This window comes from Propithecus coquereli, unplaced genomic scaffold (assembly GCF_000956105.1).
Source record: "Propithecus coquereli isolate 6110/MARCELLA unplaced genomic scaffold, Pcoq_1.0 Scaffold91, whole genome shotgun sequence".
In the NCBI taxonomy this organism is placed as follows: Eukaryota; Metazoa; Chordata; class Mammalia; order Primates; family Indriidae; genus Propithecus; species Propithecus coquereli.
This window is the reverse complement of record NW_012155396.1, coordinates 3,815,850-3,838,310: the sequence shown is the minus strand read 5'-3', so window position 1 is coordinate 3,838,310 and position 22,461 is coordinate 3,815,850. Positions and strand designations below refer to the sequence as shown.

Genomic DNA, 22,461 nt, shown 5'->3' with positions numbered 1-22,461 from the left:
AGATAAAATCCCTTCATATGAAATGCTGAGGCCCTCAGGTTATTTCTTTGTAATACGGTTGTTTTAATGAATAGTTTGCTAGCAAATCTCATTTGTAGTCAACAAGCTCTGGAGATAAGACAGAGCCACTCTATAGTGAGTGCCAGGTCTCAGTCACTACTCGAGCCCTCTCATTATGTCATTATGTAAGTGTGTTCATTTATTTATTGTATTTTGCCTGCTTTCAGGAGCCTTTAAAGTGGTCCCAACTCATTTCTTTCTCAGAACACCTGGCCCTGTCTGTGCATTGCTCAGGCATCTGTGCTGTGTGGAAAAGTGTCCTTCCCGGTCAGAACCCTTCTTACATTGTATTCTGATCGCCTGTTTGTCTCTCTGTCCCATTGGGCCCATGACAGTAAAAACAATGGACCATCTTGTTCACCATTGTACTCCCAGCATCTAGTTGGCACATGGGAGGTGCCCAATAAACATTTGTTGAATGAATATGTAATAGAAATTATATATTGTATTTAACTGTGGGTCAGAAGTATAGAACTTAGCTACAGCTTATAGCTTATTTAGTTTAGTTTACAATAATCATTGCTTGTGTTTATTAAGAGCCTGCTATGTACCTTACATGTGTTACCTCACTAATCACAAGACAACCTTATTAACTCCATTTGAAAGATGAGAAATTGGGGCTCAGAGAGAGCTTATGACTTGGGCAATTATATAATAAGAAGCCCTATTTGGACCTAGGCCCACCTAACTGCAGGACTGAGCCCTAGTCTGCCTTGATATATGAGGGTTTTTTTTTTAAGTTGATGGAAAATGCATATTATGAAAAAACCATGCATGGATTTCAAAAATTTTTTGCACCAAAATAAACTACTAACTTGTTATAACATGTCCAAACAGGATTTAGTCTGAGGCACTAAGAAGGATAAGACATCAATTTGAAAAGAGCCCCTATTAGAGCAACATGAATTCTGCCAAAATTCAAAGCAAGAACAAACATTAAATGTATGGTGAAGCGTGAATGGAAGAAGGGTGAAATCGCTGATGCTTTAGAAAAAGTTTATGGGGACAATGCTCCAAAGAAATCAGCAGTTTACAAATGGGAAACTCATTTTAAGAAGGGACAAGATGATGTTGAAGATGAAACCTGCAGCAGCAGATCATCCACATCAATTTGCAAGGAAAAAAATTAACCATGTTTGCACCCTAATTGAAGAGGACTGATGATTAACAACAGAAACAATAGCCAACACTGTAGATATCTCAAGTGATTCAGCTTACACATTTCTGCCTGAAAAATTAAAGTTGACCAAACTTTCCACGCTGTGGGTGCCAGAACCGTTGCGCCCAGATCAGTTGCAGACAAGAGCAGAGCTTTCAATGTAGATTTTAAACAATAGATCCTGAAGTATTTCATTGAGGAAGTGTAACAGGAGACAAAACATGCCTTCAGCAGTATGATCCTGAAGACAAAGCACAAAGTGATGACTACCAAGAGGTGGAAGTGGTCCAGTCAAAGGAAAAGCAGAATGTTCAAGAGCAAAGATTATGGCAACAGTTTTTTGTGATACTCAAGACATTTTGCATGTTGACTTTCTGGAGGGCCAAAGAACAGTGACATCTGCTTATTATCAGAGCATTTTGAGAAAGTTAGCCAAAGCTTTAGTAGAAAAATGCCCAGGAAATCTTTACCAGAGAGTCCTTCTCCACCACGACAATGCTCCTGCTCATTCCTCTCATCAAATGAAGGTAATTTTGTGAACATTTCCATGGGAAATCATTAGGCATTCACCTTACAGTTCTGATTTGTCTCCTTCTGACTTCTTTTGTTTCCTAATCTTAAAGAATCTGTAAAGGGCATTCATTTTTCTCACTGCATTACCATGGGTAAATTCCCAGGACCCTCAGTTCTTAAGGGATGGGCTAAATAGCTGGGTATTATCACTTACAAAAGTGTCTTGCACTTGATACAGCTGATGTTGAGAAATAAAGTTTACATTTTCTATTTTTATCTTTTTTTTCTTGAGACAAGGTCTCACTCTGTTGCCTGAGGTCAAGTGCAGTGGCGTCATTACAGCTCACTGAAACCTCAAATTCCTGGGCTCAAGTGATCCTCCTGCCTCAGCCTTCTGAGTAGCTTGGGACTAAATGTGTGTACCACCATGCTCAGCTAATTTTTCTATTTTTTTATAGAGACAGGGGTCTCACTGTTGCTCAGGCTGGTCTCGAACTCCCGGCCTCAAGCAATCCTCTGGCCTTGGCCTCCCAGAGTGCTAGAATTACAGGCAGGAGCCACTGTGCCTGGCCTTCAATGAACTTTTTGAAGTCTCTTTGTACTTCCTCTTCTGTCTACAATCATAAACCTGTGTGATGGCTCTTTTTGTGTATGGAATGTTCATTTTATGAACTAATTTAGATCAGTCCACCTTTGTATCTTTGAGAGATCTGCAGAGACATGGAAATGATCTCATTATACAAAATCTTGTCTATAATGCCATTCACTGTGCAAAGATTCCACCTGTGGCTGGGAGTCAGAGAAACTATGCTTTAATTCTGACTCTGGGGAGTGGGTGTGTACATGTATAGGAAACTACCACAAAGGATAAAGTCCAAGATTTTACCATTGCACAAATTCAATTTCTTTTGGGAAATAGTTGCTGAAAAGTTTGACCTATAACTGTGCCTCCTTGGAATGCATCTTTGCATCCCTAAATCACTCAGTGTTTACCATTTGTTCCCTCAGATTGCCAGCTGTTTTAAAGTACAGATGCTCCTCAACTTACAATGGGGCTACAGCTGGATAAACCCCTCGTGAAGTCAAATATCTTAAGTCGAACTTTGTCTAAGTACCGCCTGTACATGGTATGAGAATTATCAGCTATTTATTTGCTATTCATTCTGTCTCCTCAAATAAATTACCTGAGGGCAGGGACTCTTTTCCTTGTCGTCTTTGCTAGTTGCTCGATCATTGTCGACGATGATAACAATTATACAATAGGAAAAGGTGCGCTTTCTGGGCAGTAGATGGACAAGTTCGAGTTGATTGTGTGCTCTGCCCCACTCCCTTGCTATGGGTACTCCCATAACAAGGCACGGTGCCCCCACAACGAGGCAAGACTAGGTCGGTCCTTTTCCTTAAGGATGCTGCAGCCTTGGGCGGGGAAGAGGCGGGGGTCCTTTCCAGTTCCACCCTTGGAGACACACCCCCTCCGTCTCCCGACATACCCTTGCTGAACCCGGGATGGGAGAGACACACTGAGCCCGGGTGGCCGCGAAGCGGGGCGGGAAGAACGCGGAGCCAAGGGCGGAGCGGGGCCGACTCTCGGATCCCCGACTCGGCCGCCCCGCCCCGGCAACACGCCCCGCCCCGCCCCGCGGCCCCGCCCCCTCCCCGGGACCCGACCCGGCTGCGCTCACTGCCCAGCCGGGGCCGGGGAGCCTCCAGGCGGAGAGGCTCCCGCCCGCCCTGAGCCGCGGCCTCCTCATGGAGGGGCCGCTCGCTCTGCCACCGGGGTCGGGGCCGCTCTCGCCGCCGCTGCTGGAAGGCGGAGCCGCCGCTGTTCTGGAGCCCGGAGTCCGGCAACACTCGGGACACGAGACGGCGGCGCAGCGGTACATCGCCCGCCTGCTGCAGGCCGGCTACGAGCCCGAGAGGTGACGCCCAGGGCAGAGCGCGCGGGGCGCATCCGGGGCGGGCGGCCTAGGAGGGCGAGGCGGCTCCGGGAACACGCGTCGCTGCGGGGGAGGGGAGGGGCAGGCCCCACACACCCTTCCCCTCTTACAGCCTCAACATCTAACTTCCTGAAACGCCACGCTCCGGGCTTTGGTTGGGGGATCCAAGCGGGCACTGTGCAAAGGATTCGGTGCTGCGTTGCACGGAAGAGCAGGGAAGAGGGAACAGTTCGTTAAAACATTCCCTAAAATCTTAGCCCTGGGTCGGACCTCGATTACACCCCCGACGGCACCCAGTCCAAGTGGCTCCAACTCCTGGGGTTCAAACAGTGTTTGTTGGAGTCCCTGGCAAACTTTGCTTACTCCTCCTTAGCTGTTTCCTCCTAGAACTATCTTCAGTAGTCTTACTGGCAGGTATAGGTGTCCAGATGGGTGGCCTCCGCCGGGCCAGGTGAGGACACTGTCCCCCCCTCACCGTGCACTGAGGTCAGATGAGGCTGCTGTGGCAGCTCACCGAAGACTCTCTCCGAAGACTCAGGCCCCCATGCTGGTGTCTGTATGGCAATGAGGGGCACTGGAGGGGGAGTGGGGTAGTGAGCTGGGCCCCAAGGGTACTGGCTGAAAAGGAGACAGCAGCTAATCTCTGGATTGCATCGCAGCTTGAAATGCAATCCCACTGTCCTTCTGGTCCAGAGGATTTGGACTTCTTTCTCTGCCCCATCTGCTGGTGCTCAGCAGCTTGGGGAGGTGACCTGGCAGCTGGGTTTGGGGGGGTGGTCTGAGGGAATTAGCCCAGCAGCTCTGCCCAGCGGCTGGTCACTTATGTAAGAACTTTTAACGGCTTAATGCCAGGTGAAGCCTGGCCCCTCCTGTCCTGGCAGGCCTCTTTAGAATTGACACAGGCTTAGGCAACCCCTATCTTTCCTCCTATCCTAGAAATCCAGTTCCTGGGGCTCAGGGCCCAGGGGGATAGGGAGGGGCCCTAGGGGTGAGGGAGCAGGCTGGGGCACTTGCAGGCTGGATGGAGGCAGTGCCTTGGTTAGAGCAGTTATTGCAAAGGTATTGATTGCTTCAGAGCTCAGGCCAGGGCCTTGCAAGTGTATCCCTTATCCAGATTGTACTTCTGCAGCAAGAGTCATCCCTACCCCCTACACCCCCATTTAGGCTCAGAAGAGTCTGTGTAAACCACCTGGCCTGAGCCCCAGCCAGGTGGTATGAGATTCAAAACTTGCTGGCTAGACCTCCATCTGCCTTCGCCAACCTGGAGCTGTGGGAAGAGGATAGGGTTCCATGGGAAGTGCTGGGTTTGAGTCCAGTGTTACCACTCTCTGTCTTGAACTTCGGCAAGCCATGACCCTGTCCCAGCTCAACAATGCTAATGTTGTTATTACTTCTTTTCCCCTCAAAAGTGTTTTGAAATCTTGTTCCTTCAAACAGCCCCAGGCCAGATAGAGACCTCTGGCTCCCTGCCTGGCCCCTAGCACTGAGCTGGGCACTGTTACCCTACTGTCCTGAGGAAAGGACTTAGACCGGCCCTCCCACCCTCACAGCTGCTAGGTGGGGAGTCTCAGGGACCAATATCCCTTCCTCAGGCTGAAGAGGCCCACTGGTTGCCTTGGTGTCTCCTCCCCAGGGAGGAAGCAGCTGGGGAAGATCAGGAAGAGGGAGGAGGCAAGTAGCAGGGTGGGGAGGTGGATTAACAGAGTCTCTGGAAAAGGACAGCCTAACGCAGGGCTGAGCCCAGCAGCTTAGAGTGATGAGGAGCGCTGACACAGGTCAAAGCAGGAGGGGTGGGGGAGCAGGAGTAGGGGAGTGGGGTCATGGAGTCTGCAATCACTGGGAAGGCAACCCTTCCCATACTCGACCTGGAAGCTGCCTCCCCTGGGTCCCAGAGTTCTAGACTGGGGCATATGTTATATTAAGGTCACCTGAGATGGCAGAACCTAGCTGCTCTCCTGGGCCCCAGCCCTGGCAGAACCCTGAATAGTAACCTAGGCATTCCTGACCCATGCTGTAGAGGGCAGCCATCCGGAGCAGGTCCCTTAGAGACCCAGAGAGACCACTGGAGCAGCCTCTGCTCTGCGCCTGCAATTGGCATGATAGCCCTATCTTTCTCCGGCAACAAAGGTGCCCCGGGGCAGCCCCGAATGGCCAGGGCCTCACTACTCTGCTCCAGGTGGCCAGTGAAAGGTCCTGGTGCTCGTGCACCTCAGGATACTCTACCTGCCTTTCCCTGTATGGCCTTGGCTCCCTGGGTGGGTCTATGAATGCTGAAGGTTCAGAGATTCTTCCCTGGCAAGCTGGCCCCAGCCCCCACTCCCTTCCAATGCCAGGGGCCCCCATCAAGAACACTCCTTTGGGCTCCACTGGTGGGGAGGGATGGGATAGTAAGGGTAAAAAGGACATAGTAAGGGTAAAGAGGACATCTGTGAGTCTTTAACACTCTCCTCCACACCAGCCTTATGGTCTGAGCTCTGTGGGAAGCCTCCCCTCTGCACACAGATGGAACAGTCTGTGTTTTCCTGGCAGGGTCCCGGGGGCATTGTTGGGGGAGGGTGGGCATCCCAGGGAGCCCTGTGGCTTGGAGGCCAAGGCTCTCCTGGGCCTTGCTGTCACCACACTACTGAGAGGTAAACAAACCCAGCCTCCCAGGGCCACAGATAGCCACCATGCCAAGGAGAGGACTGTGTCCCTGCCCCGCCTGTTCTCTCACCTCAGGAAGAAGTAAGCTGTGGTACCACAGGTGGACACAGGGAGGAGGCTGTGGAGTTTGGGTGGGGGGACCCACTCTCTAGCTTTTGGGGGGAACACTGGCAGTTCTGGCACATAAGAGGGAAGGGTCTGCCTCTCCCCATGTGAATCAGTTTGCTGTCTAATCTTACTGCCCCCATGTAGAAATCTAGGTCTTACTGGGCACCCAGGGCCACCAAACTTCTGCTTTGGGGATTTTTCAAAAGTTCCTTAGCCTCTGTCCTCATTTCCATGCATCCTCACTTGTCTAGGCCAGGCCTGTGCTCCTCCCCTCATCTTAACCACCAGACTACCCTCCCAAATAGAAACAAACTTTCCTCTTTGGGGTTAAAACCCCTGGTATCTATACCATTCTCTAAGCTGGGGATAGGGCTGTCAGACTGAAACATTGGGCTGGGATTCAGAAGCAGTATCCCTTCCCCCCTTCCTGAACTGTAGGTTTTGCATCTGTCAAGGGGGGATACCTAGTAATTGGCAATTAATAGACTGTGGAGTAAATGTGATCATTTATGAAAAATGCTTTGCAAACTGCAGAGGGATCCAAGGCCACCCAAAGGTCAAGGAGTGTCACTGTTAAGAATGCCGGCCCCATAGGAATGATGTCCTGGCGTAGGGGTCCAAACTCAAACGCCTGTGTGTTGGGGAGCCCAGACCAGTTTCTCAGGGGGCCGGGCCTTGACAGGGTCCAGGCATTAGTACTGCGGAAAGAAAGAACCATTTTAGAGGTACCCCTGGGGGTGGGGAGTAGGGCAAGCTGGCGGGGGTCCAGGGGCCTGGGGTGGCCCAGGCTGGGGGCGAACCCTGGGCGCGCGCTGCTGGGGGTCCTGGGACGTTGCCAAGAGCAGCGGCCGAGGGGGCGTGTCCCGGCCTGGCTCAGTCCCCTCCCCCTCTGGGTAACAACCCCCCGGCCCCAGCCAACCCGGGCCGGCAGGGTCGCTCTGCCACTGCAGGCGGCCCGGGGCGTGCGCGGCGGCGGCGGCGGCGGCGGCTGCTGGGCCAGACTCTGCCGGGCCCTTTGTGCGGCGCGGAGCGGAGGCGGCGGTGCCGGGGGCGGGGCGGGAGGGGAGGGCGGTGCCCCGGCCCGCCCCGCCGCTGCCGCAGCCCCCGCCCCCGGCCCGCCCGGCCCGCGGTGGCAGCGTGGCCGCGGCGCGGCGTCAGCAGCAGCGGCGGCGACAGCAGCAGTGGCAGCAGCAGCGGGGCGGCCCGCGCGGGTGTTTATGTCGGGTCGCCGGGTCTCCCAGCAGCATGGCGGACTACCTGATCAGCGGCGGCACCGGCTACGTGCCCGAGGATGGGCTCACCGCGCAGCAGCTCTTCGCCAACGCCGACGGCCTCACCTACAAGTAAGCGCCGGGGGCCGAGGCCCCGCTCGGTGCGCGCACCACCGCCCGCGATCGCCCGGCCCCGGCCCTGAGAGCACACGGCTCCCCCCTCGCAGACGCCGCGTTCCCGGGCCCAGTACGGGTGACTGGGGGGGGGGTGGGGAGGGATGGCCAGGGAAGGAAGGAGGCCCGCGCTGAGAACAGAGGGACGTGGCACAGCTACATCACGGCCCTCAGTGCCCTGACCTGTTTCTGGCCAGGTCTGGGTTCGGCCTGCCCCTTTTTCCTCTTATGGGCATGGGCTGGGGGTGCCTTGGGGCGTGTGGGAACTCGAGCTGTGGGTGTCTTGGGGAGACTTTGCCCAACCCTTGGGCCAGGACGCCCTCTCCTAGCCCCACCACGAGGGCAGATGGGGCTGTGGAGCCGGCTCGGCCAGCTGCTGGAGTGTTGCCCCCAGGAGAGGCCCAGCTGGGTGGTTGGGATGGCTCCTTTTTTCCACTGTCCAGTCCAGCCCTTCTTCCACTTGTGACCCTGCCTGCCCACAGGTTGGCACTGAGGCCCCCACTCCCTGCACAAGTATTCTGTGACTGCTACCCCCAAGCCCACCCCATATGGGATTTTGGAGGAGGATGGAGACCTACCCATCTGCCTCTGGCTTAGTTTGCCTTTTCTTGTGGGCCCCAGGCCAGTTGTCCTGCCGGCTGCAGCAGACCTGGCACTAGGTCTGCCTCCTGGCTGCAGGACAGTGTCCCTGCCAGGAAGGAGCATCAGCACTGGGTGAAGAGGGGATGCTGGTGAACCGAGAGCATCCCTGGCCTGTCTCCTGCAATCCCTACCCTCGCTTGTGAGCACTGCTGCTTGGCAGGCAGTTTCCATAAATGCCAGGATACCCGGTCACTCCTGAGGAGTGCCTCCTCTTGTCTGCCCAAAGGTGAGGGTGGTATATAATACTTAGAAAATGCCAAGAGTTCCAGACACCAGCATTTCTTCTCTGGCCTCTAAGTGAGCTACAAAGGCCTCCTTGCTATACAGAAGGAGGACTGCCAAGGGGTGGGAGCAGCTGAAATTCTTTGTTTCTTTGTGGTTTTGGTGATGGGAGAGAGTATATCTTTGTATATTTTTCACTGGAGGCTTCTAGGGAAACTCCTAGGAGTTCCTCTAGGCCTTGGAGCAGATTAATGACCCCATTCCCATCCACCCTGTGGCTTTTCCTTCCTGCACTAGGGATGCCTGCTGCTTTGCTTAGCCCGGTTCAGAGTGTTCCTGAAGTGTGGGCTATTTGTTTTTGGGTGTGTCTGTCAAGACCTGCTGTGATTTCGGGCAGCTTGAGCCTGTTGAGGCCCCTGGGATATGGCACTGCACCTAGACGGACCAATGCAGGCCTCCCCTTCTGGGGTGCGTCATGACCATGGCCCACCCAAGTGTTGGCAGATGCCATACTTTACCCCGGTGTCCTGGTCCCAACTGCAGGGCCTCCCTCCTCCCCTTTCCCATCCCAGCCATATCTCTTGGTTACCCAAGACCCGAGTGCCTGCTCTGTCAGAACATGCCCTGTGCTCAGCCCCCTAGGGTCCCTCCATGCTGTTCTGAACCTTGTGTGACTCAGCAGCCCAGGCACTGGGGTGTGCAGCTTGTCCTGTGCTGGGTCACGTTCATGCCATGTTGCACTACAGAATTGTTCTCAGGTTCCTTCCCTGTGTTTACTTATTTTCTCTCCCTATCAAGATTGAGAAGTTTTCAAAGGCAAGTACTGTATTTGATGTGTGTGTCACTTGACAAACTTTGAGCCCTGAAGGCAATGGATATTTTGGGCCAGCTGCCTTGCTGGTGGCCCAGGTCCACAGACCTTCACTGCCTCTGACTGTAGATCTTTGGGCTGGCGTCTGCACTAGTGGGGGGTACGGGGCAGGTTCCACCCTGATGGGGCGTCAGGGATCAGAAGACTCCAGCCTCTGCTCCTCTGGCCTTTTCCCCACCCCATGCTGCCTCCCCTGGAAGGGCAGGCCGAGGGCCACTCCTCCCTACCAGTAACATTCCCTTTTCTGTCTTCACAGCGACTTCCTGATTCTCCCTGGGTTCATAGACTTCATAGCTGATGAGGTGGTGAGTACCTCTTCCTTTCACAAGGGGGCAAGGAGTGTGTATGTGGTGCATGAGGCTGACTTCTTGCCCAAGGGCAGGGTGTGGGGGAGACTTTCCTTGGGAATGTGGTGGATATAGCCATTACTGTTGCCAGAGATACTTTGCGGTGCAAAGTGTTACACCTGATGGTCAGAGGCAGCTGTGGGGAGTCAGGGGGTGTCCTGCATGGGGATCTGGTACAGAAAAGGCCCTAAGTGGGGCTTGGATGTGGCTGCCTTATTGTATAGACCATAAGGATTGAATTTTGTCTGAAATGCTGAGCAAGGACATGATAGAAGCCAGTAAAATTACGGAGACTTTGAATGCAGTGGGCAGACTTGTTCACGGATCCACAGTGTACCAGAGCTGGTGAGAGGGTGTGAAGGAGTTAGATTTCGGACAAATACAAGGAAACACTGCCTTACTTTTCAGGAGGGGGCTCTGCAATGAGCTGAATCAATGAACAATTAATATATGATAAACTCATGAAGCCAAGGGGAAGTAGTGATGATGGCATCAATCATTTGAAGAAAAAGTTGGATGGTTCTATAATGAGTTCATCCACATTTTGAAGAGCCAGTTTCTTTTCTGTTGCTGTTATTATCAGTATTTATTCTGGTCTCATTCTCCTGAGAGGCCAGAGGGCCAAGTGTGCCCAGATCACTTATGTGTTGGGGAAACTCTGTGGGTCAGCTGACAGAGCTGACCCAGGCAGATTTTCAGGGGGAAATTTTCACTATTCTGGATATTTCCTTTATGACAGCAACCAGGACTCCTTCTTGGTTCAGCTGTTCAGTTAACAAAGTTTACTGAGCACCCTGGCTTTGTGCCAGACCCTGGGCTGGGTGCTAGGAAGAGAGGGATGGAAGATACCCCTGCCTGGCCTGTGAGGTCTGTCTGTCCTGTAGCCTCTGTCAGGAAGTTTGTATCTCTTCTCCTATGGATGCTGAGGGAGGAGAAGGCGGCATTTTCTAAACTACAGGGCCAGGGCTCTGAACCAGGGTCAGTGATGGATTAAGGGGCCTGTGAATCTCAAAAATTATACAGCAAATTCAGTGTCTGAGCGTGTGGGGGGCTGGGATACACGACTATCGACATGAATCTCAGAGGGGTCTGTGACTGCCTTCTGTACCTTTCACCGGCAGATGACTCCTAAATGTATATTTGCAATTCCAGCCACTCTTGAGCTCCACACCCTTAGTCACCTACTTTCCTGGATGGCCAGGAGACTCCTTCCCAGGCCTCCCCTGCCGCAGCTGTTGGCACCCAGAATCCATTCTCCACATCGGAGCCTGCGTGACCTCTTGAAAACATAATCAGATAGTGTCTCTCTGCCTAAGACCCTCCAGGCTTCTTCTCTCAGAACAGAACCCGAGCCCCTCTCTGTGGCTTCACAGCCACACATGCCCACCCTGCCTGCCTGCTGCCTCCCTCCCCTCCCTCCACTCCACTCGCCTGCTTTGCTTCTCCTAAACGCGCCCGGGAGGAATAGGCGTCAGAGCCACTCACACGCGCAGCTCCCGCAGCCTGCATGACAGTTCCGCACACTGTTCCTTGACTGGCTCCCACCTCTCAACTCCCAGGAAAGAGGCTCTCCCTGATCACCCACTTTCCCGGTGGTCACTGGCCTTGTTGTTTTTCTTTGTAGCCTTTGTCCTGACTGTAATCATCTTGTCCCTGTGTCTCGTGTCTGTCATCTTTCTTTCCAAGTAGAATGTAAGCTCCGTTAGACTAGCAGGGACCTCATCCTCCTTGTTCACTGCCGTATCCCCAGGCCTGTCCTGGTGCCGGATACATGTAGGAGCTTGGTGAATGTTTGTCCACTGGATGATAAACTCTTCACGTGGACTGTGCCTCCATCCTCAGGACCTGACTTCAGCCCTGACTCGGAAGGTCACGCTGAAGACGCCACTGATCTCCTCCCCCATGGACACTGTGACAGAGGCCGACATGGCCATCGCAATGGCTGTGAGTCCCATGCCCGGGTGGGGACCTCAGGGCGGAGGGAACTGAGCAGGGCAGGCCATGCAGAGGGGCAGGGGCGAGGAGGGTCGGCCCCCGCTCTGACCACACTTCCCTTCCACACCAGCTGATGGGAGGCATCGGTTTCATTCACCACAACTGCACCCCAGAGTTCCAGGCCAATGAGGTGCGGAAGGTCAAGGCAAGTACTAGGCCTACCCCTAGAAAGATGCCACCTGCAGCCCCCACCTCAGAGACCCTCCCAGCCTCCCTTGCCAGCCCTGTAGGCTGCCGTATTCCCTGGCTGATTGCTGTGGGGTCCTGCCTACTTTTCCTCTCAGTGGGGGTCACAGGGCTGAGCCCTCACTTTCCCACTGGCCCCTCACCCCATTGAACATCTTGGCTTCTCTGTGGCACAGCCAGGTCACCCTCTGTCCCCTGTGGCCAGGCTGGACACCATCCCTGGCTTTCTCCCAGCCTTTTCTTTCCCCTGTCTCTGCCCGCAGAAGTTTGAGCAGGGCTTCATCACAGACCCCGTGGTGCTGAGCCCCTCGCACACCGTGGGGGACGTGCTGGAGGCCAAGATTCGCCATGGCTTCTCTGGCATCCCCATCACTGAGACGGGCACCATGGGCAGCAAGCTGGTAGGCATTGTCACCTCTCGAGACATCGACTTCCTCGCTGAGAAGGACCACACCACCCTCCTCAGTGAGGTACCTGCAGGGCAGGCAGAGCGGGACTGAGGTGCAGAGAGGACCCTTCGCCCTGGGGCCTCAGGCTGGTGCCTGTGACCAGGACCAGAGGGAGGCCTGGCTCCTTCTCTCTCACCTGCCAACCTGCAGGCAAATGTTCCTGGCCCCACAGGTGATGACGCCACGGATCGAGCTTGTAGTGGCTCCAGCAGGTGTGACATTAAAAGAGGCAAATGAGATCCTGCAGCGTAGCAAGAAAGGTATTGGGGAGCAGGCAGAAAACCCAACCGCCAGTCCTGACTCTGTACCCTGGGCCCCCCATTCCTTCCCAGCCTTGCAGCTTGTCCGAGCAGCCAGCCTGGGCCTTAGGGAAGGTTTTTTAATAATCTCAGGCAGGAAAGAACACAGTTCCTAACATCTTTCTCCTGGCTTCAAGAAACCTGTCCCTAATTTAGCCTCTTCACAGTGTTTTTCCCAAAACTAGTCCCCACGGGACTAGTTTTCATACTTAGTTTTCATACTAGTTTTCATACTTAGCATGAAAAAGGTCTCTGTGGTCTTAAAAGGCTGAGAAATACTGCTTTCTGTAGCTGCCATCTTGCATAAAGAATTGCACATTAGTTTATTAAAGGCTCTGGGAAGTCCTGCAGTTAAATTTATTTGACATTGGAGCTGTTTACATAATATTTACTAGGGCCTTGTGGGCTATGCGGGAAATGCTTCCCTGGTCCATTCTGGAGAGTTCTTTGGGGTTTGTATTGGGCAGAGTACACGTTCCCCCTGCAAGATAGCCTTACATTTGTGCCCTGGCTAGAAGTTTTCAACCACTGTGGCCTGTGGCCCAGCAGATGAAAGGCTGCCAGCGCTCAGGGGCTGCCCATCCCAGCATGGCCAGGCCGCAGGGCGGGAAGAGCCCCAGGAACCTGTTCTGCTAGGAGGTTTCTTTGCTTTCCTGTTCCTCGGGAAGAGGTCCAGGTCCCTAGGAGCACTTCCCGGGTGGGTGCTGTCACCTAGTGGCTGGTTTGGATACTTCAGTGGAATTCTGGCTTGAGCCACTTTTATCCTCACTGTCCACCCCCTCCCGTCTCACCTCTGCATTCCTTACCAGGGAAGCTGCCTATTGTTAATGACCGTGATGAGCTGGTGGCCATCATTGCCCGCACCGACCTGAAGAAGAACCGGGACTACCCTCTGGCCTCCAAGGACTCCCACAAGCAGCTGTTGTGCGGGGCAGCTGTGGGCACCCGAGAGGATGACAAGTACCGCCTGGACTTGCTCACCCAGGCGGGCGCCGACGTCATAGTACTGGTAAGGACACTGCCTGGGGGGTGGGGTTCAGCACAGTAGAGCTTTATGAGGACCCAGGTTCACCTCTGCTGAAGCTTGTGACCGTCCCTCGCTAATAATGAGAGCTCACACTCAGTGACAGAACCTTCCCCTTGCCAGGCACTTGGCTAAGACCTTTATGTGTATCAGCCCCTTGAGGTGCGGTTCCATTCCCAGTTGTCAGATGAAGAAACTGAGGCAAAGAGGTTAAGTAATTTCATTTGCTTAGTGAGTCAGTGGGAGCAGGATACAACCCCACGCCTCCTTGTGGAGAGCGTCAGTCCGTCCAGCGGGTAGGAAAGGGCTGTGTCTGCTCCAAGGCTGTATGTTAGTTGTGTTAAGCAGGCCCCTTTGAGAATCAGCTGAGAGTTGTCAAGTGACTTTTCAGAAAAAAAAAAAAAATAGGAAAGAGCATTGTCATAACAGTTTTCATAGAATTTTAGGGATCTGTCCACTCAGAACCTCCCTCCCCCAGCGAGGGTCCTTAGCTGTCTAAGCCCTGGCTCTTCTGTCCCCTTCTCACAGGACTCATCCCAAGGGAACTCGGTGTATCAGATTGCCATGGTACACTACATCAAGCAGAAGTACCCCCACCTCCAGGTGATTGGGGGGAATGGTGAGTGTGGGGTCCCCTCTCACTCCCTGCTCTTGTCCCCTCACTGTGTGACCCCTCTCTGTCCCTCAGTATTCCTAGGTGATGGCATTGCTGCTGGCGTGGAGGGCAGGGAGCATGATGGGCTTTGGTCATGGAAGGGGGACCAGGAGGGTAGGCCGGGGTCCCAGGAAGCCCCTGGGCAGGGCAGGGATACCCCATCCTCACATTGTTCTTCTGCCCCATCCCCACCCTCAGTGGTGACAGCAGCCCAGGCCAAGAACCTGATTGACGCAGGTGTGGACGGGCTGCGTGTGGGCATGGGCTGCGGCTCCATCTGCATCACCCAAGAAGGTGGGTGTCAGTAGGAGGATGAGTGCTGGCCCCTTAGAACCCCTGCGGGCCCACCCCTGCCCCAGGGCCTCCCTCTTGCTCCACAAATACAGGCTGAGCGCTCTCTCTGCCAGGCCCCTTCCTGGGGTGCTGGGCTCTGCCCAGTCTGGTGCCTGACCTGGGGGAGGGAGGTGTTAACAGGTTAGGGTACTACCCAGCTGCTTTTCAGATTCTGCCCAAGGACACCCAATCTGGAGGCCCGAGGCTGGTGTGACAACCTTTCACAGGGGCTTGTGGGAAGCCAGCTCAGGGTTTGGATTAGATTTGTCACAAGGCAGATACTTAAGACATGGAGACAACATGTCCCACCACATGTGAGGATATACACCACATTGCCATGTGGTGACAGTGGGTGATTTCCACTTCATTGCAAAGCCCTTTTGTGGGGTGGGTTCCTGATGGGGAGGGAGGAGGGGGTGACCCAGACACATGTCCACCATGTGGTTGAGGGATGCTCCCTGGAGGCTGGTGTCTGTCTGACTGGTTGGGTGGCTGCCTGGAGGAATCGAGTCCTGGAGTGGCCTGAGGAGGTGTGTCTGGCCCCTCTTGTGAAGGTCATTTCTCCAAAAACACTGAGTGACTCATTTAGTCTTCCCTTCCCAAGCATCTTTCCCTTTTGGTCTTTGGAGACTCTGCTTTGTAAGTTTCTACCCTTCACCTTAGCTGACCACTGTGGTGAGATGTGGGCCCTCTCTCACTCACTTAGCAAATATTAATTGAGCACCTACTAAGTGTCAGGCGGTGCTAAGCCTTGGGATATTGTAGGGACAAAACAAATGAAAGGCTCCTTCCCTAGTTCATCCAGCTTTGCAGCCATCCCTGGTTCCTTACAATTCCCACTTAAAACCCAACACTTGAGGATCTTGGACAATTAAACTTGAAGAAATGCAAACCAGTATCCCAAAGGAGGCCATAAGTACGGAAACCCAGTAACAGTTTTTGCAAATGAAGGCTTTGAAGGGGAACTTGAACATTGAGGGCAGGTGAGGCTGGGGACCTGTCTGGGCGTGCTGTACTTTGAAGGCCAGTACTACTCCCCGATCAGAACCCCCTGTAGTGCTGTTATGGGTGGGGTGGCCCTGGTCCCTGGAGTGGCATTTGCCGTGGTGTTATTTGGCAACACCTCTAATATGCCTCAAACACCATCCAGCCTCGTCCCTCCCCAGCGTAGAGGTAGGGCACAAGGAGAAAGGGCTGGCCTAGCCCTGGGCCTGGCCCCTGTGCTGTGTTGACTCTGCTCTGCCTTGTGTACCCCACCCTCCCCCAGTAATGGCCTGTGGCCGGCCCCAGGGCACTGCTGTGTACAAGGTGGCCGAGTACGCCCGGCGCTTTGGTGTGCCCGTCATAGCCGATGGCGGCATCCAGACTGTGGGGCATGTGGTCAAGGCCCTGGCCCTAGGAGCCTCCACAGGTGAGGGGGCGCTGCTGGGGCTTGGGCAGGTGAGGGGCTGGGAGCCGGCGGGGCAGCAGGAGGGCCGTGGGGCCGGAGGCACTGACCCCTCGACTGCCGTAGTGATGATGGGCTCCCTGCTGGCTGCCACCACGGAGGCCCCTGGCGAGTACTTCTTCTCAGACGGGGTGAGGCTCAAGAAGTACCGGGGCATGGGCTCGCTGGACGCCATGGAGAAGAGCAGCAGCAGCCAGAAGCGATACTTCAGGTGCCCCAGCCCCAGCCCAGGCAGATCAGCCCCAACCCTCGGGCCCAGCATGCCACTAACTCCCCCAGAGGGCACCCACTCCCCATGTTGTAGTCCTGGAAACCAAGGCACGGGGCAGACGCTGCAGACCGCAGACCGGGACCTGCCCCTGGCTCGGAGGCCATGCTTGCCAGTGCTGTAGCCAGTGAGTGGCTGCCTGGGGCCCTGCTGGGTGGCTGCCCTCTCCCTGTGCCCATGAGCGGTGGGATGGGGTCCTGTGAGCGTTGGGCTGCAGGGCTGAGTCTCCTCACCCTCCACGCAGCGAGGGGGATAAGGTGAAGATCGCACAGGGTGTCTCGGGCTCCATCCAGGACAAGGGCTCCATTCAGAAGTTTGTGCCCTACCTCATAGCGGGTATCCAGCATGGCTGCCAGGATATCGGGGCCCGGAGCCTGTCTGTCCTGCGGTGAGTGCTGGACTAGAGGGGGCGGAAAACGAGGACACCTGGGAGGCTCCCGGGCCCCCTCCTGCTCCCTTCCTCTCTCTCTCTCTCTCCTTGGCCCTTGGGGCCCCTGACATGCCCCACCTACCCTGACATGCCTTCCAGGTCCATGATGTACTCAGGAGAGCTCAAGTTTGAGAAGCGGACCATGTCGGCCCAGATTGAGGGTGGCGTCCATGGCCTGCACTCGTAAGTGTGGTGGACTCCTCGCCCTCACCTGCTGGCACAGGGTTGGGCAGGTGGGGCCAGGGCTCCGAGGCCAAACTGAGATTCCAGGGACCCCACGGAACATCTGCAGCAGGGATGCTGCAGCAGGACCCATCATCCTCTCCTGCAGTGCCCAGCCCACCCTGTCCCTTGTCCTTTTGCCTTTATGCAGGCGGGCCCCTCCCTTCCCCTCGGGCCTCTCCCCGAGCAGGGCATGGGAGGGCTAGCCACTAGCCACAGCTGGACCCCCAGCCCTTGCTTGCTCAGGAAGCTTGGTGGCTGGTGGCAGGGGGCTGGTGGTGCTGGGCTCTTGCTGGTGGTGGCCCCAGGCAGGCAGGCAGAAGATGGGGGCATGAGGCCTCTGGTGGGGACAAGGGCAGAGAGACAGATACCAGGGCCAGCACTGGTGACCATGGGCGGGGGCAGTGCTAGTTGGCGGCAGTAGTCATAGCAGGCATGCGCCCCGCCCGGGTCAAGAGGCCCGTCTCCCTAGGCATCGCGGGCGTCTAACCTGTGTCTCTTTCTGCCCCACCCTCCCATAGCTATACCTTTCTGCCGTGTAAGTAACTGCGCTGCCCGGGCCAAGCGTAGAGTAGAGCAGGGGCAGTCTGGGTGGGACCTGGGCTGGGGGACTGGGCATTGGGTAGGGGTGGTGCTCGGGTGTAGTCATGGAACATGGACCCTGGGATTGAGCCCTCCTGGCCCTCTGTGCCCAACACTATAGTGGAGGAAGGCAGCAGTGGCCCCTCATCTAGCTGAAAGACAAATCCCTTTCTGTGGTGCAGAGATATGCCCATGACCCCAGGCTTGAGGCTGCCCCATCTTACACTGGACCCAGTGACCACAAGGGCCTAGGCCGCTGTGTGTGCAGGGATGGGGTGGAGACCTGGCAGCTGAGGTTCGTTGTCTGGTCGGAGCTTGCTCTGTGAGGATAGGCCGTGCCTTCCTGAGCCGTCTCTCCACCCCAGGCACTGAGGACAGTCCACTCAGATGTGGCAGTGGCCCAAAGGAGCATGACTCTCTTTGGACCTGCACAGTTGTTCAGGGAGCCCTGGCCTGGGGAGGACAGAGGCCCAGGGCCTGCTCGCTGCCCACCCCTTGTGGCTGAGAGGCCGAGGCTCCTGCAGCTCCCTGTCCTCTCCCATATCTGGGGACCCTGGGTGGGGGGATTTTGGGAAGGGAGCAGGGTCCACACACCTACTCTTGGTCCCCCTTTTGCCTTGTCCCCACAGTTACGAGAAGCGGCTGTACTGAGGACAGCGGCGGAGGCCGAGGTGGTGGAGGGGATGCACCCCAGGGTCCCCCTTTGGGCACAGCCTCCCTCCATAACTGAGTGGTCCACAGATTTGCACTACGGGTTCCCCAGCTCCTTTCCAGGGAGAGAGGAGGGGAGCCCCTGAGGGGTCTGAGGCCCTTCCCTGGGCGTCCCCTGCAGAGTCAGGACTGCTCCCTGGGCCAGGCTGCTCTGGGAGCCCCCGGTTCTCCCTTCCTCAGGCCCCCTGAGCCTAGCCAGCCCGGGCTCTCAGGCCCTGCGCCTGCCTCAGGTCTTTCTCGCTGCAGCCTGCTCTGGCCTGGCTCCCGCCCTGGGGCAGGCGGCCCCTCCTGGCTTCTGTAGGACACCTCCCTCCCTACCCCCCACCCCAGGAAATGGTGCTCTCCTGGCCCTGCCTCTGGCCCTTTCCGGGCTGCTGCCCCCTCAGCCATGTGGCACTTCTGGGCTCCTGACCTAGGCCAGGGGGAGGTCTCTGCCCCCTTCCCCTGTCCCTAGGCTACCCTTGGGCTCTGCTCCTCAGGCCACTCCCCCGTCCCTGGCCCTGAGGAGGAGGCTGCCCTGATAATGGCCGCCTGCCCGTCATTCCTGACTCACCGCCATCCCCAGGTGCACCATTCCTGCCCTCTCCTCAGCTGCAGTTGAAGGCTTTAACTTTGCACACTTTGGGGTCACAGTTGCATCATTGTATATGAAATCTGAATAAATCAAGCAGGTCTCAACACCTCCACTGTCCTGTCTCTGTCCCTTGACCACTCAGTGGCTGGAGCCCCGTCAGAGCCAGGCTAGTGGGGGCGCCCGGCCCAGCCTCCCCAGGAAAGTGACGAGGGCATTGAGGTACTCAAGAGGGTGCTGGCGCAGGTGGGCCGCATGGTGGGAGTCTCCCAGGCCTGTGCCCACACCAGCATTCCTGCCTGCTGCCCTCTGGCCAGCAGCTCCTGCAACCAGGCAGTCTCGCAGAGGGGACCATTGTGGCTGTAGAAGACCAGCACCTGAGGCCTCGTGGCTGCCAGAAAGCTCCCAGTGCAACCTCATGATGCCGAACAGTGCAGCCGGGCACAGGTGGAAGTACAGTGTGGCTGTGGCCCTGACCGCTAAGCCCAGGGCCTGTGGTCACTGACATGCACCTGTGGGCACAGGACAGAGCAGATCAGCTCCTGCTGTTCACATGTGGCTCAGGATGTGCCTCCCAGCCTCAATCCCCCTGCTGGAGGGGACAGCACTGCCACATGGGCTGCCGAATACCCCCTAGAGTCGAGGAGTCTTGGGACATTCACATTGGCTTCCTGTGCCTCTGTTGTAGTTGGGCAGTGGGCACAAAACTGTCCCACCAAGGTATGGACACTACTCCAGTGGGCAAAAGCAAGGAAGATGGCCTGGGAATGTTCTGGTGGCAGGAATGAGCAGAGGGTGAAGAAGATCCTAGTTTGTGGGAAATGAGATCTGGAAACATTCCCCTGACTACCAGGGAGGGGCTCCCACTGTCCCTCGTTGGCATGCTGTGCTGACGGACATCTGCCTTCTCAAGGCCCCTCTGACAGAGAGAGCCACCTGGTCAGGGGCCAGATATCTTTGGACAGCATATCTGGGGCCAGCTTTTACTGCACCATTGTCCAGCTCTGTGCTGCTTCAGGGGTGAGAAGGAAAGAGCTGGATGCCAGGATTGTCAGGTGGGTTAAGAGCTGGTTCAACAATTGCTTCAGAAGTTGTGGCAAAGTGAGTGGGTCATTGACAGTCCCCGGAGGCCTTGTGCCCTGGAATCTGTGGCCTTGGTGAGCACCTAAGAGTCCAAGGTGGCCCATCTGGGAGGGAGGAAGATGCCCAGATCCCAGGGGGTGGTAACAGATGAGAGGGGATGGACCAAAATGAGGCCATGTTTCACGGTTTGTCTTGCACGTTGGTTTACAAAAACCATTCGGGAAGCAGCTCGACCAGCCATTGATACAGGAAAGGTCTAAGGGTTCTCAGATAAATGCCAAGTTGCTCTGAATCAAGAGTGTGAGTGGCTCAAAGGGAGGAGTTTCCTTTTGAACTAAACCTAATTGGTCGATAGAACTGACCAACAGGAAAGGCTACCTTTTTAGTTGAGGTATATTAGTGTTAGTGTGGCGCCTCTAGAGGAAGGTTTAGCATGGTGGTCCTCGAATTTTGGAGTGTGTCAGAATCACCTGGACAGCTAATAATGAGGCCCAGGCTCACTGCAATAGGATGGGGTCTGGGCTGTGGAATTGTGACTCAGCCCCAGGTGCTGATAAATAACGCAGCTTGCTGCATCTGGTTTTAACTTTATGGAGTCTTATTTGTGAATAAAGTTTGTACTATAAAAAAAAATGCAGCTTGAAAATCACTGTTTTAGAGGAAATCTGTGCATCCGGTTACATGATTTCTGAGACAATGTCCAAAGCATGTGTCCTAAGAAAAGAGTTTCAGGTGCCAGAGCACCCATCTCATGCCTCATCGTGAGGATTGTGAGAGAACATGGTTGGTTATAGGCGCTCAGCAAGTTAGTCTTTTTGTCTCCTATATGCCCTCCTCTTGTGCAGATGAATGGGGGCAGGCAAATGCATATAAGTCTGGACCCAACAGCATGCTGGGTTGCAAATTCAGCCACAGTGGGGGAGGCCCAGGCGGGACAAAGGGACAGATGCTCTGGGTAGGAAGGCCACATCAGGTGGATATTCAGAGGCAGCCCCAAGCCACATTTGGGACGCAGACCAGAGACACCTTGTTCAGTGGAACTGCATGTCCACCTGGAGTCCAGCCAGGTCTGTGCAGCCCAGTCCCCACCCCCAGCACACTTACCCCACACCATATGGCCCAGGCTGCCCACTAGCAGGCTGTCAAAAATGTGGGCATCCCAGGTCCCAACTCATAAGGTATAGCCACCCAGAGAGAGAGTGTGCACCACTGCAGGGTGGCCAGCCTGTGCCCCAGGGCCTTGCAGCAAGCAGCACCTGGGCAGCCCACACAGGAAGTGGCTCAGCACTCTGTCTGTGGCCAGCACATCAGTGCCACAGGCCAGGCAGAGCTGCAAGTACTTGGCCTGGGCAGACAGGGCAGGGGCAGGAGCAGCTGGTGGGGCCAGCAGACCCTGGGAGGCCAGGCCTATAGTACAGGTGGATGGAACAGGAGAGTGGGTGGCAATGGGGCCACCTCTGGTGGACTGATGGAGGAGGAGCTGGTCCCTCCCAGGGCTGAGAACAGGGCTTCTCAGACGGCATGACCTAGTAGTCCAGGAGAGGCCCCTGTCAGCTTCTGTGGCACTAGTGCCAATCAGGAAGTGGGCAGCCAGCTGCAGGGAAGGGGTCTGCATTCCAGCTGTGTGTGGCTCAGCGCCCTCAATGATCCCGCCCTCCAGCCCCTCTCCTTACATCCGGAGTGTGGTCTGGAGAGAAAGAGGGACCCAGCCGCGGGGTGTAGGGGTGAGGGGCTCCTCCCTCTGTGCTTCCGCTGAGCTTTTTATTCTTTCAGCATCCCTCCTACCTCTTAAGGGCCAGACTCCAACCTCAGCCCCCTGGGCCCCACCCCAGCCTTGCACAGATACTCAGCTAATTAGGGGTTAGGGGACCAGCTCTACCCACCTCACCACACCCCCTGCCGGGGAGAGTTTGGAGGCCGGGACTCTGGGCAGAGGGGAGTGGCAGGGTGAGAGCGCCCCGCCCCCTGCAACCTCATCCAGCCCCAGCGTCCAGCCCCTTCCCCATACCTCTTGTCCTCAGGGTAGGGCCCCTCACCTGCGCGGTGCGCGAGTCACCAGCCTACTCCTCAGCCTCCTCCTCAGTCACCTTTCTTGCGGCTCAGCTCAGGAGGGAAGATGGGCGGGACCGGAGACCCAGGGGACCTGGTCTCCAGCCTCTTGCTCCACCCCCTGCTAAGCCCATTGGTGACGTCAGCGTCTGGGCTGAGAGCCAGGGTGTCTGGCTCCTGAGTCAGCTATGCCCCCAGCCCAGCTAGAGTTGGAGAGGGGGCATCTGGACAGCAAGGTGCAGGACCTTTCCCTGGCCCCATGCCTCAGTT

The 22,461-nt window shown here is 55.8% G+C and overlaps 1 protein-coding gene across 1 annotated transcript; it reads left to right on the top strand.

Annotated features, from left to right (window-relative positions):
- Positions 1-3,396: 3,396 nt before the first annotated feature.
- Positions 3,397-19,176, top strand: IMPDH1 (IMP (inosine 5'-monophosphate) dehydrogenase 1). Its single transcript, XM_012664795.1, has 15 exons — positions 3,397-3,651; positions 7,665-7,763; positions 9,797-9,845; positions 11,730-11,831; positions 11,953-12,027; positions 12,332-12,538; positions 12,690-12,777; positions 13,626-13,825; positions 14,369-14,459; positions 14,694-14,789; positions 16,096-16,239; positions 16,342-16,486; positions 16,788-16,931; positions 17,073-17,156; positions 18,407-19,176. The coding sequence occupies exons 1-15, from the start codon at positions 3,482-3,484 to the stop codon at positions 18,426-18,428; spliced, it is 1,716 nt and encodes a 571-aa protein (XP_012520249.1). The 5' UTR covers positions 3,397-3,481; the 3' UTR covers positions 18,429-19,176.
- The last annotated feature ends 3,285 nt before the right edge of the window (positions 19,177-22,461 follow it).